Here is a 16,023-nt window from a genome sequence, read left to right as displayed (position 1 = left end):
AGCCAGGGAAGTCTTCCAGGACAATCTCTACTGCTTCCAGTGCTAACTACTAGCTGGTTTCTCCTCCAAGAGAGGGAAGCACCATCTCTGGAGCTTTTGAATGTGGGAGAGCCTCCCACACCTGTGCTGGGGCCCCATCTCCTTCTCTCCCACCCTGCACCACCAACCCTTCATTACCCCCCACTGAGCCACGGGCATTTGCAGGAGCTCCTCTCTTTGGCTGCTAGCTCCCTCCAGCCTCCCTCCTTGCTCTCTAGTCCCAACCCAGATTCCAGAAAGAGCCGTCTACACTGGTTGTAGCCATGTCTTCACCTCCATCAGACTCTCGATCGAGCTCCACCCTCCACTGGCAGCTCTCACCAGGGCCAGCAGCGACCTCGCCACTGCTAAGTGCTGTGGACGCTCTGTAGCTCTGAGTCACTCCTATGGAATCTGACCACGCCCTTCATTTTGGCATCTGGGACACTGCTCTCCCTGGCTGTGCCCATCTCCACGAGTCACCCCCGCGGGCTGCCCTGTAGGCTCCTCTTCCTCTGCCCATGCCCTGAGTGCTAGCCACTATCTCTGCTTCCCCCATGCCATCACCCTGTCTCCTGTCCCCCATGCCCACTCTTCAGGCCTCCTCTCTGCTCTCCAGACCTGTGAGGGCAGCAGTGATCCCCGCCGCGGCCCCGCCATTTTCTCTCTCTCTGTGCCTTGACTCTCCTCATCTATAAATGGGCTTGCCTCACGGGGCTGCTACAGCCACTAAGTGTGTTGACACACTTAGAACATCTTGTTAACAAATGCTCCGAAGAGGTTTATCGAAGGGTCCCAAGCTGTGCTGGTCCTCACCTCCTCTGTTCCTCACCTCAGCGCAAGGGACTGTCTGTCTGCTCTAGGAACACGGGAGTGCCTGGGCCTCCTCGTTGTCCTTCACCTCCCACAAGCCTCCATCCCAGGCAGACCCGCATCATTTGTTGCTGGCTCTTAACTCACTTCTCCAGCAATTCTTTATAGCAGCCCCCTTGTTATTTGTAAGATAAGTAGCAAATCACATCATTCCCACTTAAAACCCTTCAGAGCCCTCCCCACACCGGCCGGGACCCTCACAGCAGCTCCAAACTCTTCAGTCAGACACACACAAGCCCCGTCCCTTCTGCTCCCCAGGTGTCCTGCTCTCCATCCAGAGGAAATAGACGGATTCTCCTCCAGGGCCACACTCGCTCCTGCCTCACTCTCCATGTCTCCCTCTGTCTGCACCACCCTCCTCAACCCCTCTGCTGGACCTACCACTGCTTTTCCTTCAGGATTCATCTCAGGCACCATGGCCTCCAGGGAGCCTTCCTGGAGTTCCAAAGCACTGGGAAGACCTCCCTCAAGACCAAACAGGGGCCAGGGGTAGGGGTGGGTGTGACTGCTCTCACTCACAGATCTTGGCTTCAGCCACCAGGGGCCCATGCCTCTTCTTGCCCAGGAGCCCATATAGCACAAATTTGTACTTGCGGTCGACGTCCAGGTTAGTGATGCGGGCTGAGCGCTGGGATCCCTCCACAGGTACCACCTGGGGCCCATCCCTGTCCTTGTACTGGATCACGAAGGAGTCGAACTCGCCCTCAGGGACCGTCCAGTGCAGGAGCAGAGAGTTGGAGGTTGGGTCAGTCACCATCAGCTCGCCCAGGCGTGGCTGGGCCAAGGGCTTCCCAGGCTTCGCCCCATCCCTGTCTAGAATGTGGGGCAAAAGTAAAGCAGGTGGCCTCGACCACTGCTTTGTCCCTGGTCTCCTTCCCTCTCCTCAGCCCACTGGGTCCCTCCTTCCTGGACATCTCCATCCCTCAAGGCCTCTACTTCCTTCCCCCCCAGGCCTCCATGAGCAGCCCTCTGTTCTGCAGTGAGAGCTTTGGCCCTTCCCTTGTGCTAGCTTCCCCATCCCTTGCAAGCATCCCTCGCCACATCAAGAGCTCTGGGGGAGTTTTGGGTCCCCCCCTCCAGGTTGTTCCTGAGTCAGAGCTTCCTCACTGCTGCTCTGGAGCAGCTGGAGACTCTCCGTCCCCCACTTGGACTTTTCTCTCCCTTACCGCCCTCTCTCCTAGTGCTGAGTTTCACCTGGAGGAGCAGGCAGAGCAGAGACCCAAGTCCCATAAAGAGAGACCGGGAGGGCAAGTGAGTGTTTCACTGCTTCCACCAACCTCATCCATCTCTGAAGCCCTGCTGGCCGGGAGCGCCCTACGCTAAGAAACCTTCGTCCCCAGCAGAAACGGGCTGGAGCAACCATGGAGCACTGTCCACCGCAGGCCAGCCTCCCAGGGCGGGGGGGCCACTGTCCTAGCCTACCCAGTGTGGGGGTGGCAGGGCTGTGGGGAAGGGAAGGGGCAGAGGGGGCTACAGGCCTGTATCCTCAGGGCTGGAGGCCTTCCCACACCTAGCTGCAGAGATCTATTAGTGACCAGGAATTAGGGAGAATACAGGGCAAAGAAAGCTGCAGGTGGAAAGCCAGAAGCCTACCACCTCTCTCTTGGACTCCCAGTCCCAGCCTCTGACTTTTCTCCTCCCATCCTCTTTTCCCCTGCCCCACACCCCACATCCTTCTTCTAAGACTCCCTCTGTTCCTCTTTCCTCTGAACCTTCAACTCCAACCTTCTCTCTCCTTGCTCTTACCATTCCAACCCAAACACTAGCCCAACCCTTCAGTCCCCATCCCTCCTCTGAAGCCCTGATGGCCCAGCCCCTCCCCCATCCTCAGGACAGTGAGCTGAGCAGAGTTCAGGATATACCCATAATGCTTTGGTAGATGAGAGGGGCAGAGGGCTCGCCCTCCGGGGGGACCCCACGAAGTGACAGCTCATAGGAGACTCCAGGAGGGGGTGAGGGCACCAGAGCCTGGCGGACGTCCCCTGGCAGTAGTTCCTCATGCACCCCTGGCCCCTCGGGCACCCGAAGGCGGAGCTGGAAGTGGGCAAATGTGTCAGGCTGAGCAGTCCAAGCAACGCGGAGCTTCCCTGTCTTGTCTCTGCCCAGCACCCTCAACTCCCCCAGCTCCTGCGGGCGCTGCTGCAGTTCTGGGGCCTGGACCCCTTGAGTCGTGGAAGGGCCCGAGGGAGGAGGCTCATCGGTGGCTCCCAAGAGGCCTGAAGGAGAGGACCCTGGGAAAGGGCAGGGTGAGAAAAACAGGAGGGTTGAGAATGAGAGAGAGAAAGGAAATCCCAACCCCCAGGTTCTGCCTTCTAGCCTCTAAGAGCCTACAGACCTGCCCTCTTCTGCTTCTGAGTCCACTCCCTGGGCCACCTCATCCTCCCAGTGATCTACCCAGCCCTCTCAGTACCCCTGTCAACCACATTTCTGAACAGACAGGCCTGCAGGCAATAAATAAAAGCAATAAAGCCAGCCATCCCTCCCCTCACAAGGGGACCTCCAGCCCCCACAGACTTCCATGTCCCTCCCTAAGCACATTCCCTCCCCAGAGGGTGGTGGTCGTGGCTTCCATTAGTGCTGCAGTGAGAAGCCTGGAAGAAAGGAAGAGATGTGGTGTTAGGGAAGGAAGGCAGATGCAAGGGAAGAGTGGGTACTGAAGAGAGAGGGAAGAGAGAGAGAGTGTGTGTGTGGGGGGGTACATCCAGCTCAGGTGGCATCTGGGCCCTGGTGGGGGGAAAATATATCCACAACCCTCCCTAGGGCAGCCCTCCCCTGAGCCCGGCATCGTTCCTGTGGAATAGACAAGCATGACGTGAGCCAAGAGGTCTGGAAAGGCAGCTCAAGAAGCAGTGGTTTCACCTCTCACAGACACAAGCTGCCTGATGGCTCCAAGGCCATCCCCACAGTTTTGATGTGTCCCTCTGAGGTCAAGGCCAAACTGTGGAAAACAGTAACCACTGACCACAGCCTTCAGCCATCCTCACCACAGTGAGTCAGAGTGGGGAAGTGCTGGTTTCACTGGGTGCCCCACTCATATTGCTCCTATGTGTTTTCGTAGACCCGCCTCCTTCCCCCAAAGTCCCTTCCAATGCCCAGGATGGCAATCCCGCAAAGTGTCTGGGGAATGCTAAAGACCAGCTCTCCTTCGCCCTGGGTATCCCTGAGGCCCCTGGGGTGGAGACAGAGACACAGGAGGGCATGCTTTGTGCTGGGGTCCCCTGGAGCCTGGACCGAGAGGTGTGGTGGGGGTGGAGTGGTGGTCTGAGCAGTGAGGCGGTGGGAGGCACTCTTGGATGCAGACACCAATGGCAGGCAAGGCTGGGCAGGGGATGGGTAATCCCGTGGCCCCAGCCCATGCTACCTGTGGTGGTGATGAAGGCGTAGGACTTGGAGGTCTGCCCTGCCCGCACCCCGTGGACCTCCACGTGGTAGGTGGTGCCGGGCCTGAGGTCAGGTAGGCTGACGGTGCGAGTGGTGCCCGGCACGGTCAGCTCCCCGCCAGGGCCCTCTGCCGGCGGCTGGGGCCGCCAGCGCAGCACCACGCGCTCGAAGTGGCCGCGGAGCCCGTCAAGGGACACCAGTAGTGAGCCGTCGGCAGAACTGCCCAGAACCTCGGGCTTGGGGTGGCGGGGCGCAGCCACCCGGTTGACGCCTTCGGGCGAGAGGCCGTAGATGCCCTGGTTGGAGTCCCGCTTCCAGGTGCCGGGGTCGGGGCTGGCGGTGGGGTGGGGGCGGCGGGGCGAGGGGGCGGGGGACCCGACGGGGGCGGCGGCGACCCGACGCCGCTGCAAGTACTCGTGGATGTGCCGCGCCACGGACGCGTAGGTCTGGTTGGCTCGCAGTGGGTAGCCATGAGCCCTCAGGTGGCGCTCCAGGTCTTGCACAGTGCCGCGGAAGCGGCCCAGCTCGCCCGTCAGGTTGCCCCACGCCCGCCGAGGGGGCTGCGGCAGGCTAGGCCCAGGCCCAGGCTCCTCCTCGCCCTCCTCTGCGGGCCGCGAGGGCCGAGCGGGGCGTGCGGGGCGCGGGGGGCGCGGGGCCGGAGCCGGCCGGGGACGGGGCTTGGGGGACGGGGCTGGGGGGCGCACCTCCGGGTAACTGTAGTGGCCTGGTGCTGCCGGGGGCAAAAAAGGGGGAAGGGGAGAGCAGGTCAGTAGCAGCCCCTCCCCACGGCAGCCCCTCCCTCCGTCCCCCTGCCCCGCCCCCCCGCGGGAGCCAGAGGCCTCTCGCCTGTGCCCCAGCCCCACCTGGAAAGAGAACCAGAGAAAGGAGTCAGTGTCCCGGGAGCCCCTCCCCGCTCGCCCTCCAAGCCCGCCACTGTTGGTGCCCTAGAAAGAAGAGAAAAGCCAGCAGGTGGGGCCCTGTGTCTGAAGGAGAGAAAGGGGAGTGGGAGGAGAGAATGTGAGCTACTGCGAGGTGGGCGTCCCTCTGTCACAGGAAAAGAAAATAAATATCCATCTGTTAAGAGACCTTGAGGATTAGTGGAAAATCACTGCTCTGAGTCCTAACTTCCCCAAACCCCAGTCTACAGTGCCCAGCAACGCCGATCTCTGCTCTGCCTGATTCCAGTCCCTACAAGGGCTGACCACCACCGTGAACACAGGGCTGTCCCAGTGCCTGTTTCAAGCGCCTGCAGCCCCAGCTGGTGGGTCAGACAGCCTCTCCTATTTCCTGCTTCCCTAGGGGCAGAGGGGCAGGGGCAGCTCCTCCTGTGGTCCAGCCCGTAGCCTTCCTGCAGGACTCCAAGCCCCTGAGGTACCAGGGCAGCCATCACACAGCAAGGCCCCAGCAGGTGCTTTCCAACACACCCCGCCAAGGCACGTTCAGAGGAGACTGTGAACCCTAGACATGGGCCCCCAAGGAAGGGGCGGCTGTACAGAGAAACGGCACCTTGGCTAAGCCTGGCCAGCCATACCTGTGTTGGCTCTGACAGAAGCCGGGTAGCTTACTGCCCGGCCCCGCTCTGCCGTGACAGTCACTACATATTCCACGCCTGGCATCAGGTCAGTCAGCACTGTCCCATCCGCCTCTGGGGGCACTTCCAGCCGCACCCTCTGGTTGCCAGCGCTGACATAGGACACCACGAATCGGTCCACTTCTGCCTGGGGTCGCAGCCAGCTGAGCTCCAGTGTGGTTGGTGTCACAGCCACCACCCGGAGGTCTTGTGGGCCATCAATCACTAGCCAGATCAGAGAGAAGAGGGGTCGGGGCGAGTCAGGTCCTCAGTCACCAGCTTTCCCTCTAAGAGCTCTGTCCCCACCCCACCACTCCCTTCTGCCTTCCTGGGGTTGGGACGGGGGTGGGGCAGATTCCTAGCCACCCACCCTCAAATCCAGATCTCCAACCAGCACCCCGCCCACAGCCCCAGCTCTCACTGGTGGTGATGGTCTTAGAGGCAGGAGGGCCCCAGCTAGTCCCTCGAAGGGCACGGACTGTGACCTGGTACTCCTGACCGGGCGCCAGTCCTCTCTGGTCATAGGCTGAGGCAGAGCTGGGTACCCGTGCTGTGAATGGGGGGCTCACCCCCTCCGTCTGCAAGAAAGGAGCACCAAGTGGATCAGGGCTCGTTATCTCACCCCTACTACCCAGTCTCCCTTATGTCTTCTCTCTCCAGTTCCAGGTGCTGTCCACATGGAGCTGTGCGGAGCTGGTTCCTATACAGCTGGAGAGCATGGACAGTAGCAGCAAAAACATCTAAAACGTTCAGTATCTACCACATGCTGGACTAGGCAACTTACACATATGAACTCACTTAATCCTCAAAAGAACCTTATGAAGGAGGTCATGCTATTCCCATTGGACAGATGAAGAAACTGAGGTACAAAAGGATTAAATAACTTGCCCAAGGTCCCCACCACCAAGAACGTGTCAGGGATTCGACCCCCCAGTCAGTGTGACCTCACAGCCCCCTCTCACAGGAGCTACCTTTTAAGCTGGTTCATCAGCTGTTTGTCCAAATCTGCCCATCACATGCCAGGATCCTCCCTTGGGCTTTCCCCATGCAACCCTGCCCACCTTGCCTCCCAAGGCCACTCCTGTCACAAGAGATGACGTCACTGAGGAACGCACCTTCCCAGTCTCACTTCCTCCCCACAGACCCTGCCCCTGGCTGGTAACGTGGGTGTGACCCCTGTTCATGACGTTTCCCTTTAGGTACTTTTCTTGTCTCCTGAGCAGGGCTGCAGGCCCCTCAAAAACAAAGCCTTTCTGCTCTAAGCCTCACAAATATGTTTCCCAGTTTTGTACCTGGCATCATGCTAGGCATGATGAAAGAAGTCTCTTGCCTCATCTCATGTTCTAGTAGCTAAATGTATGGCCACATCTTAAGGTGCCTCGAAACCCTCCCCAAATCTCTGAGCCATACATGCCTGTGAGCAAATGACTACCCTCCAAGGACACATTGAAGGTATTATGATTTATCCATGATGACCCCACCAAGAATATGCCAGCCTCTGCTCCAGCAGGGTCTTCTTGGAGGGCCAGCCACTGGGAAATAGGAGGAATGGACATCTGTGAGCAGTCTAACTGCCCTGAATTTCACTGGGCTGTCTAGCTAGGACAGCTAATAAGGACGCTCTGTTCTGCTTAGCTATGTTGGCCGTGATGGGGACACCTCCATTCAGCCAAGTAGGATTGGAAATTTCAAAAGGTACTCTCCTAAACCAAGAAAATTGTGGGGAAATCAACACAGTAAATACCAAAGTATAAAACCAGATGAGAGGCCACGTAGACTTGAGGATGAAATAAAGCTTTGTCAGAGTTCTGTTGGCTGAAAAGTTTTCCTGGGCACACAGGCCCCCTCTTCCTCTCCTACTCACCCTGCCCTAGGATAGTCCAGCCTAGGAATCTCAACTGAAGGCCTGTGAAGTCCTCATCCTTGCCAGAACTTTCTCTTTCGTTCTCTCTCCCCTATGCCCCAACCCAACCTGACACACATAACTACACCCCGCCCCCACCACATACACATCCCTTGGGTGCTCCCTGATGGTGTCTGGTTCTTCCAGGGAGACAAGCCCATCTTGAGTTCTCCTTCTCCCTCAGACCACGTACGTGAGCCTTTTAGACACCTCTTATTCTCTCCTAAGATCCATTTGGGAACAAATCCCTCAAAGTCCCATATCTGTCATCTGTCTGGTCTGAGACAGGCTCTCTAGGCAGATGCTGGCTCCCCTTGCTGACAGCTCTGCCGCTTCACCGATTATCCTTGGTGAGTTTCTAACCCAGTCCTCCATACCAATGTCATGGTTCCAGGTGGGGGCACCATCTTGGTTGGGCTCTGGAGCTTACCACCCCCTCCTCCCTCTTTCAGACCAGACCCCAAACACAAACTTTTCCGGGGCTACGAGGTCTTGTGTCCCAGTGAAAGTGTGGCACAGCCCAGGTTCTAAGCTGCAGAGTGCCTGATCCTCCTCTTCAACTGACCCTCAGTTACCTTTTGCTTCCTCTCACATTCAGAGAGGAACCAGACTTTTTGCAAAATAGCAACATTCCTTGACTGAGTGGTCCTCAGGCTTCTGGTGTAGCAGAATCCCCTGGAGGACTTGTTACAGTTCAGGCTACTGGGCTCCAGTCACAGAGCTCCTAATTCAGTAGCTCGGGCTGGAGTCCTGCGGTCTGCATGTGTAACAAGCTTCCAGGTAAATCCCATGCTGCAGGTGCAGGGAATACGCTTTGAGAACCACTGAGTCAGGGAGAAGGAGGAATGTTCCTCTTCCGTGTTCTGAAGAGCATTCCAGTGACTAGGTGTGTCCCTTTGCCAGGAACAGCAAAGGGCTGGGCTTTGAGACAGAAATGCTTCTGGAAAAGGGAAAGGGTTAGGTGGAGATAGGCTTCTGAAAAGATGGCGGTGCCAGAGGACAGCCAGCTACCAATACACTCTGTGCCCCCAGAAATGGACAGAGAGAGCTGGCCAGGACAGGAGGCACGATTCCAGGGGCCAGCCACAGAAAGCTTAGAAAGCTGTCGGAGGGCCAGTAGCACAGGCTAAGGTGCAGTGCAAAAGGGCTATCTGGGGACCTATCTTACAGGGGTATTTTCCACATTCGGGTTCGAAGAGAACCCAGAATGTGACAAAGGCTCATACCCAGAGATAAGCTGAGCTGGGCATGGGCCAACTAGACCCCACCTGGCACATGCAGAGGGAGGAAGCCTAGGGTTTTGGCTGGGAAGACCCACAGCTTGAAACATTCAAGGTTGGGTTCCTATCTACTAAGAGCAGAGGACAATGCTGCCTTGCATGCTCTTTCTCTCCCAAGTGTTTATTTTAATTCTTTTTTCCCTGAAGTTTCTTAGGAAAGTTCCTTTTAAAAGTCCCAACCTCTCAAGATCAGAACTATGTCAATAATATACACACAGAAGAATAGAGTGGGAGAAACACTTAAAAATGTTAACAGTGCTTGTTTTAGTGTGAAGCAGCCAAGAATTATTTGTTTTTTTCACTAGTTGCCAAATTCTTGTCTTGTGATTAAATTATTTTTATAACAAAAAACAACTTTTTAACAGAAGGAAAAAACCCAAGCTCTATTGGTTGTGCTGCAAAGTAGGGACTTCTGCCTCTGCTTCTCCCAGCCAGTGAGGAGAGACAGAGCATAGTAGGGGTCTGGCATGACCAGGCCAGTTAGCGTGGGGATGGCAGCCAGCACCTCTGAGCTGTTCCTTCTGTCCTAGAGCCCTCCTAGGGTTTAGGCCCTGGGAGTTATTCATTCTTCCAGAGTTTTGGAGATCAGCCGTGATGTTTGTGTGAAGATTCAAGAAAACATGAGTTAGACAGTAGAAATGTCATATGATTGGGAACTGGGAGGCCAAACATATCATAAAAGCACAATCTGCATAAAAGGGGGCCTCTAGTGAGAGGCCACAAGGCTTTGTCCTTTGGGTGCTCCCAAATATTTTAAAAGCAATTTGGAAGGAGACACAGTGAATACTTTGCAGTGCACTGATGACATAGAGGCAGGAGAACCAGTTCACAGACTTAAATTATTGCAACAGCCTAGACAGCTTGGCCTAAACCAAAAGAGATAACACTGAACAGAGCCACATGTAAAGGCCTATATTTAGGCTACAAAAGTGTACACAGTCCAATGTCATCTTTTTTCTTTCTTTTCTTTCTTTCTCTTTTCCTCATTTATATTTTCTACAGTGTCTATACTGAGCCTACATGATTTTTATAATAAAAGTCACTTAAAGAAATAAATATGATCAAAACAGTTTTTGTGACCACAAGTTAATACACATCAACTCTGAGAAAACTGCCAGGCTCTCCCGAGTTAGCCAGGAGAACTACTGGACTGTCTGCCCTCACATTTTGGAGGCAAATGCAAAAAGCATGAGGCATTAGAGGAGGGAACCCAGGATGTGAAGAATTCAGAGAACAAAGCCTTAGGGAAAAGGGGTGAAGAGAGCAGGGGAGTTGGTCTGGAGAGAACAAAGAGTGTGGTGATGGCTGATGTCTCCAAATACCTGAAAGCCTGTGGCGGAAGCTGTGGGGGAAAGCAAAGGCAACATTCTGATGCTGGTGGGGGCCCACCTAGGGCCAATGGACAGATGTAGAATGGGGCAGCTCTAGATGGTAGAAAGAACTACCAGTGATGACCAGCAACAGACTGGACAGCCTCAGGAAGGACAGAGCTCATGGTCACCAGAGGTCATTCCAGCAGCCGTGAAATGATGCTGCACAGGCCTTCTGGACCAAGTGTGGGGTAGGATGAGGAGGCCTTCACAGCAGCTTCAGGAGTCTAGCCAGTCTGGACTCGGCCGCTGACTACCCAGAACTTCTGGCTTGAGGTGAGCACTCTCTCCCCTCTGAGTCCGGCCCACTCAACCTCCTGCAGCTTAGCTCTCACCGTGGGAATGAACTGAATTTCGTAGGCATCCACAGTGCCAGGAGCCCTGGTCCACTCTGTCCGAACCGTTGTCTCCTCTAGGAGATGCATCCTCATGCCCTCAATGGCTGGAACCTCTGTTCAGGAGAATGAGATACCGAGATGTGGTTAGCCCAAGGCAGCCCCCATCCCCCAACCCTACCATCGGAGGCCCCAGTACTCAGACCATACTGCAAGATTGATCCCAGTTCCTGCTCCTCTCTGGAGGTGATGCAAAACTGGCAGAGGTCTGAACAGGCCTTGGGGTTTCCTTTACCTCCCCCCCTCAACCGCCATCTCCAGAAACACAGAATCTTTGGAAAAGCAACTAAAGGAGCCCCCAAGCTGCTCATCAGAGATCTGAAGCAGGGCCTGCCTGCTGGTGTGCCCCCGGGGTTCTGCTGCCCCTAGTGGACACCGGCTCTCTGGCTACTTGGACTGCCCCCCTCCACACAAACATCCCTCCCCCTCCGCCCCTCTGCTCAATAATTCACCTCCTTCCCTCTTCCTCCGGGTGCCTGGGCTCCTAAGCCTCAGGCTCAGGCCTTCCCACTGGCTCTAGTTCCCAGGGTACTGGGGAAGGCTGCTTGCTCACCTTCCCCGCAGTCCTCCCCTGCATAACCATCTTGACAGATGCAGCTGCCCTCACGACACTCTCCCCTGCCACGGCAGTCCCCAGGGCACATCTGAATGGCGCAGTCAGGTCCTCGAAAGCCCTCCACGCATACACACTGGCCAGCGCGGCACAGTTCCCGGGGTCCACAGCCCCCAGGGCAGGCGCTGGCGGGAGGTTCTTCCTGCCCACAATCTTCGCCGCTATAGCCCACGTGGCACACGCATACTCCCTGCACACAGCGCCCGCGGCCCCGGCAATCCGCCGGGCAGGTGCGGGTAGCGCAGGAGGGGCCGGTGTAGCCTGAGTTGCACACGCAGCGCCCGTCCTCACAGCGGCCGCGCTGGTGGCAGTTGGAGGGGCAGGTACGGAGGCCGCAGTCCTCGCCGGCATAACCCTCCCAGCAGGTGCACACGCCGTCCTGGCACACGCCATGCTGACTGCAGTCGCGCGGGCACCGCCTTATGCTGCAGTCCTCTCCCGAGTAGTCATCGTCACACACGCAGCGCCCGTCGTGGCACTGGCCGCGGCCGTGGCAACCTCCTGGGCAGCTGCGCACGCCACAGTCCTCTCCCTCGTAGCCCGCGTTGCACACGCACATGCCATCCTCGCAGCGGCCCCGCCCGCGGCAGTCCCCAGGGCACCGACGGCTCCCGCAGTCCTCGCCCGCGAAGCCGGGGTTGCACACGCAGCGGCCGTCCACGCAGCGCCCGCGCCCACGACAGTCGCCAGGGCAGGCGCGCGTGCCGCAGTCCCGACCTGTGTACCCGGGCCAACACACGCAGCGGCCACTCTCGCAACGGCCCCGGCCGCGACAGTCCCCGGGACAGCTGCGCACGCCGCAGTCCTCGCCGCTATAGCCCGCGTTGCACACGCAGACGCCGTTCTCGCAGCGCCCGCGGCCCCGACAGTCACGGGGGCAGGCGCGCGAGCCGCAGTCGGGCCCCGTGTACCCCGGCCAGCACACGCAGCGGCCGTCCTCGCAGCGGCCCCTTTGGTTGCAGTCGCCTGGGCAGCTGCGCACTCCACAGTCGTCCCCGCTGTACCCTGCGTCGCAGATGCACTCGCCGTCCTCGCAGCGCCCGCGGCCCCGGCAGTCCCGCGGGCACGTCCGGGTGCTGCAGTCCTCGCCCGCGTACCCGGGCCAGCACACGCAGCGGCCGTCCACGCAGCGCCCGCCCTCGCCACAGTCCCACAGGCAGCTCCGCGAGCCGCAGTCGTCGCCGGTGTAGCCGGGGTCGCACACGCAGCGCCCGTCCTCGCAGCGCCCCCTCTGGCTGCAGCCCCGTGGGCAGCTCCTCACCCCGCAGTCGTCGCCAGTGTAGCCGGGGTCGCACACGCAGCGTCCGTTCTCGCAGCGCCCCCTCTGGCTGCAGCCTCGGGGGCAGCTCCTCTTCCCACAGTCGTCGCCAGTGTAGCCGGGGTCGCACACGCAGCGCCCGTCCTCGCAGCGCCCCCTCTGGCTGCAGCCCCGGGGGCAGGAGCGCTGGCTGCAGTCGTCCCCGGAGAAGCCCGCGCGGCACACGCATACGCCTTGCACGCAGCGCCCACGGCCGTTGCAGTCCCCGGGGCACGAGGGCCAGCCACAGCTGGGGCCGCTGTAACCAGGGAAGCACACGCAGCGCCCGCGGACACAGCGACCCTGATCGTTGCAGTCGTCTGGGCAGGACCCGGAGACTGAGGGTGGGGTGGAGGGGGGCACCCCAGCGCCAGTGGGGTCTGAGCAGGTGGGCCCACCCCAGCCTGGCTCGCAGGAGCAGGCACAGCGGCTCAGGTCAAACACGCCATGGAGACTGCAGAGGCTGCGGACATCTGTCCGGCCTGGAGTAAGAGGGAGAGGCAGGATTCAATCTCTCTGGGGAGGGGGAAGAAGCCCGTGCGGTGCTCCCCTGCGTGAGCCCCTCCAGCAAGGCGGGGCTCATTTCATAAGGTCATCTTTCTTTCCAGGTACTTCTAGTCAATATATGTGGCCTCCCAAGGCCCTATCATATGCTTGGGGATAGGGGAGGGAAGTGCTGACACAGAGCCTAGTGACTTCTCTCTCTGAGTTTGGGGGCTGCACTCTCCACCCCCAAAGGGAAAGAAGAGATGCTTTTTCTAATTCATACCAAGGTCCTTTATGGACAAGTGATGCCCACCTAAACCTGAACCACTTCCCCACCTTCCTCTTTTTTGGTGCCCTCTCCCCTCATCTACCCACCTGTGCCAGCCTGGGCTGCAGCGGGACAACATCCCCCAGCGCACTGTTCCTTGAGCCCCTTCACCAGCTCCTCCAGGATCTCTAGCCGGACCTTCAAGGCCTGTACCTCTGAAGCAGGAACGGGGGGCTCCGTGCCCGGGGGACAACCACAACCGGCTGAAGGTGGCAGGTTGATGCGGTGGGTAAAAACCACCTGCTTCTCCCCTCCTTCCACTGTGTGTTCATAAAGCCGAGAAGAGGGGCTTCCCCCAACGGGCTCCACTGTGCGGCCCCCCGGCTGGGGAGGAGGCCGGGGGGCTGGGAGTGTCACATTGGACCGTGGAGAGAAAGGGCCTGCTCTGACTGTGCCCAGCAGTACCAAGAGGGCCAGTCTGGAGATTAGGAACCATTGGGCTGGCATCACTCAGGAGGCTGCAGGGAGAGAGGGCACATGTGAGCAGCTTTTCAGAGAAGGAGACAAGATAGCTCCCCACCTCCCCCAATATACACACCCACAGTTCCACCACCCATGACTAATCTATCAACTCCTATGCATGGTAAACTCCACATTCAGCCCAAACTTAAGGGATAGCCTCCTTGGGCCAATTTGGTCTCTACCTTGCTTTCTGATGCTATCTGATTACCCAGCTCCCTGCCCCCCTCCCACTTTTTTGTCTCTATTTTTCCATCCACACTGGTCTTTTGTTTGTTCTACAGATATTACAAGCTTACATTAGTCTAGGCCTTTCAGCTGTATGTTCTGTCTGGGATGCTCTTCATGACTGGCTCTGTCTTGGTTTAAATGTGACCTCACATTTCTTACATCCCAAGACCTTCCCTGGTGCCCTGTGGGTATGGGCTTCCATTACTCTGTGGCAGTATCCTGCCCATGTTCTTCATGGCATTTACTATTGCATGAATCACCTGTTCCTGTGGGTCCTTGTCTATTCTCTTTCTCCCACTACCAATGTGAGAACAGGGACCTCGTCTATCCTGGCACTGCTGTATGCCCGTGTCTGACACACAGGGGCTGCCCAACATCTTTTTGTTGAACGGATTAGCAGATGAGTGTACAAGGCCAATCCTTTCACAAGCACCTGCCATCCAGCTCCTACTGGCTTCTTAGGTGAAGACTATCCTCTCTCTTTCTTTTATTCAATCCCTCACTCTCCACTAAATCCTTCTGTCAGCTTTTATAGGAGCTCAAGTATCTCCTGTTGTTTGGGAAAAATCCTTCTTCCTCAGTGCTTATATTACCAAATATAGAAACCGATAAAGGTGCAAGGATAGATAAATAGAACAGAATAGTGTCCAGATATAGACCCACACATGTGTGGTCATCTGATAAAATGACAAAGGTGGCACTGCAACTAAAAAGAGAATGGATTCTTGCAACAACGTGGATGGAACTAGAGGATATTATGCTAAGCGAAATAAGTCAATCAGAGAAAGACAATTATCATATGATCTCTCTGATATGAGAAATTTGAGAGGCAGGATGGGGTGTTGTGGGGGGTAGGGAGGGAAAAAATGAAACAAGATGGGACCAGGGAGGGAGACAAACCATGAGAGACTCTTAATCTCAGGAAACAAACTGAGGGTTGCTGGAGGTGTGGGGGGGTGGGAGGGGTAGGGTGGCTGGGTTATGGACATTGGGGGAGGGTATATGCTATAGTGAGTGATGTGAATTCTGTAAGACTGATGATTCGCAGACCTGTACCCCTGACGCAAATAATACATTATCTGTTAATGAAATTATAAAAAAATCTTACTATAAAACTAGGAAAAAAAAGAAAAGAAAAGAAAACAGATGCTCTTTTTGATAAATGAGGAAAGATCCAAATGAAAAAAAAAATTATTTCTACCTTATGTCCACATACAGAAATTGATTTGAAGTTAATCTAATGGACCTAGTTATGAAAGGCCAAGCAATACCTTTCAGAACAATCATATAGAAGAAAAATAGGAGAAATTTTTACAACCTTAGAGTAAGCAAATATTTCTTAAAACCTAACCACATAAAATTTAACCATGAAAGATTTTACACAAAACTTAACCATAAAAAAGAGATGGATACATTAGGACTCGTTAAATTGATCACTTCTGGTCATCTAGAGACACCACTTAGAGAATAAGAATACAAGTCATACCTGGGATAAGATGTATGAGAAATGCTGGGAGGTAGTGGGGTTGGGAGAGAGAGATAGAGACAGATATTGATTGAGAGTGAGAGAGAGGATTAAAATCTAAAATAAGAAACCCCTGCAAAACAAAACAACAAACAAAAACAAGACAGGCAAGAGGAGAAGGGAGTTGGGGGAAATTGGAGGGGGAGAAGAACCATGAGAGACCATGGACTCTGAAAAACAATCTGAGGGTTTTGGGGGTGTGGGGGGTGGGAGGTTGGGTAAGCCTGGTGGTGGGCACGTATTGGAGCTCTGGGTGTGGTGCATAAACAATGAACTCTGGAACACTGAAAAGAA

The 16,023-nt window shown here is 56.3% G+C and overlaps 1 protein-coding gene across 6 annotated transcripts in view; it reads right to left on the bottom strand.

Moving 5' to 3' along the window:
• TNXB (tenascin XB) overlaps positions 1–16,023 on the bottom strand; it is a 56,567-nt gene that overhangs the window by 32,951 nt on the left and 7,593 nt on the right. For 5 of the 6 annotated variants that reach the window (XM_044255972.1, XM_044255991.1, XM_044255963.1 and 2 more), the window contains exons 1-2: positions 2,754–2,835; positions 1,411–1,704 (exon numbers count right to left, since the gene is read on the bottom strand). In XM_044255972.1, the coding sequence (XP_044111907.1) occupies positions 1,411–1,704; positions 2,754–2,757 (298 nt within the window). In that variant the 5' untranslated portion in view covers positions 2,758–2,835. Of the gene's footprint in view, positions 1–1,410; positions 1,705–2,753; positions 3,123–5,803; positions 6,068–6,263; positions 6,421–10,730; positions 10,847–11,343; positions 13,183–13,561; positions 13,973–16,023 lie in introns of those variants that run through there. The other variant, XM_044256008.1, reaches the window with a different exon arrangement.

This window comes from Neovison vison, chromosome 1, assembly GCF_020171115.1.
Source record: "Neovison vison isolate M4711 chromosome 1, ASM_NN_V1, whole genome shotgun sequence".
Taxonomy (NCBI): domain Eukaryota; kingdom Metazoa; phylum Chordata; class Mammalia; order Carnivora; family Mustelidae; genus Neogale; species Neogale vison.
Note: the sequence above shows the minus strand (reverse complement) of the source record. Positions and strands in the feature narration are given on the sequence as shown.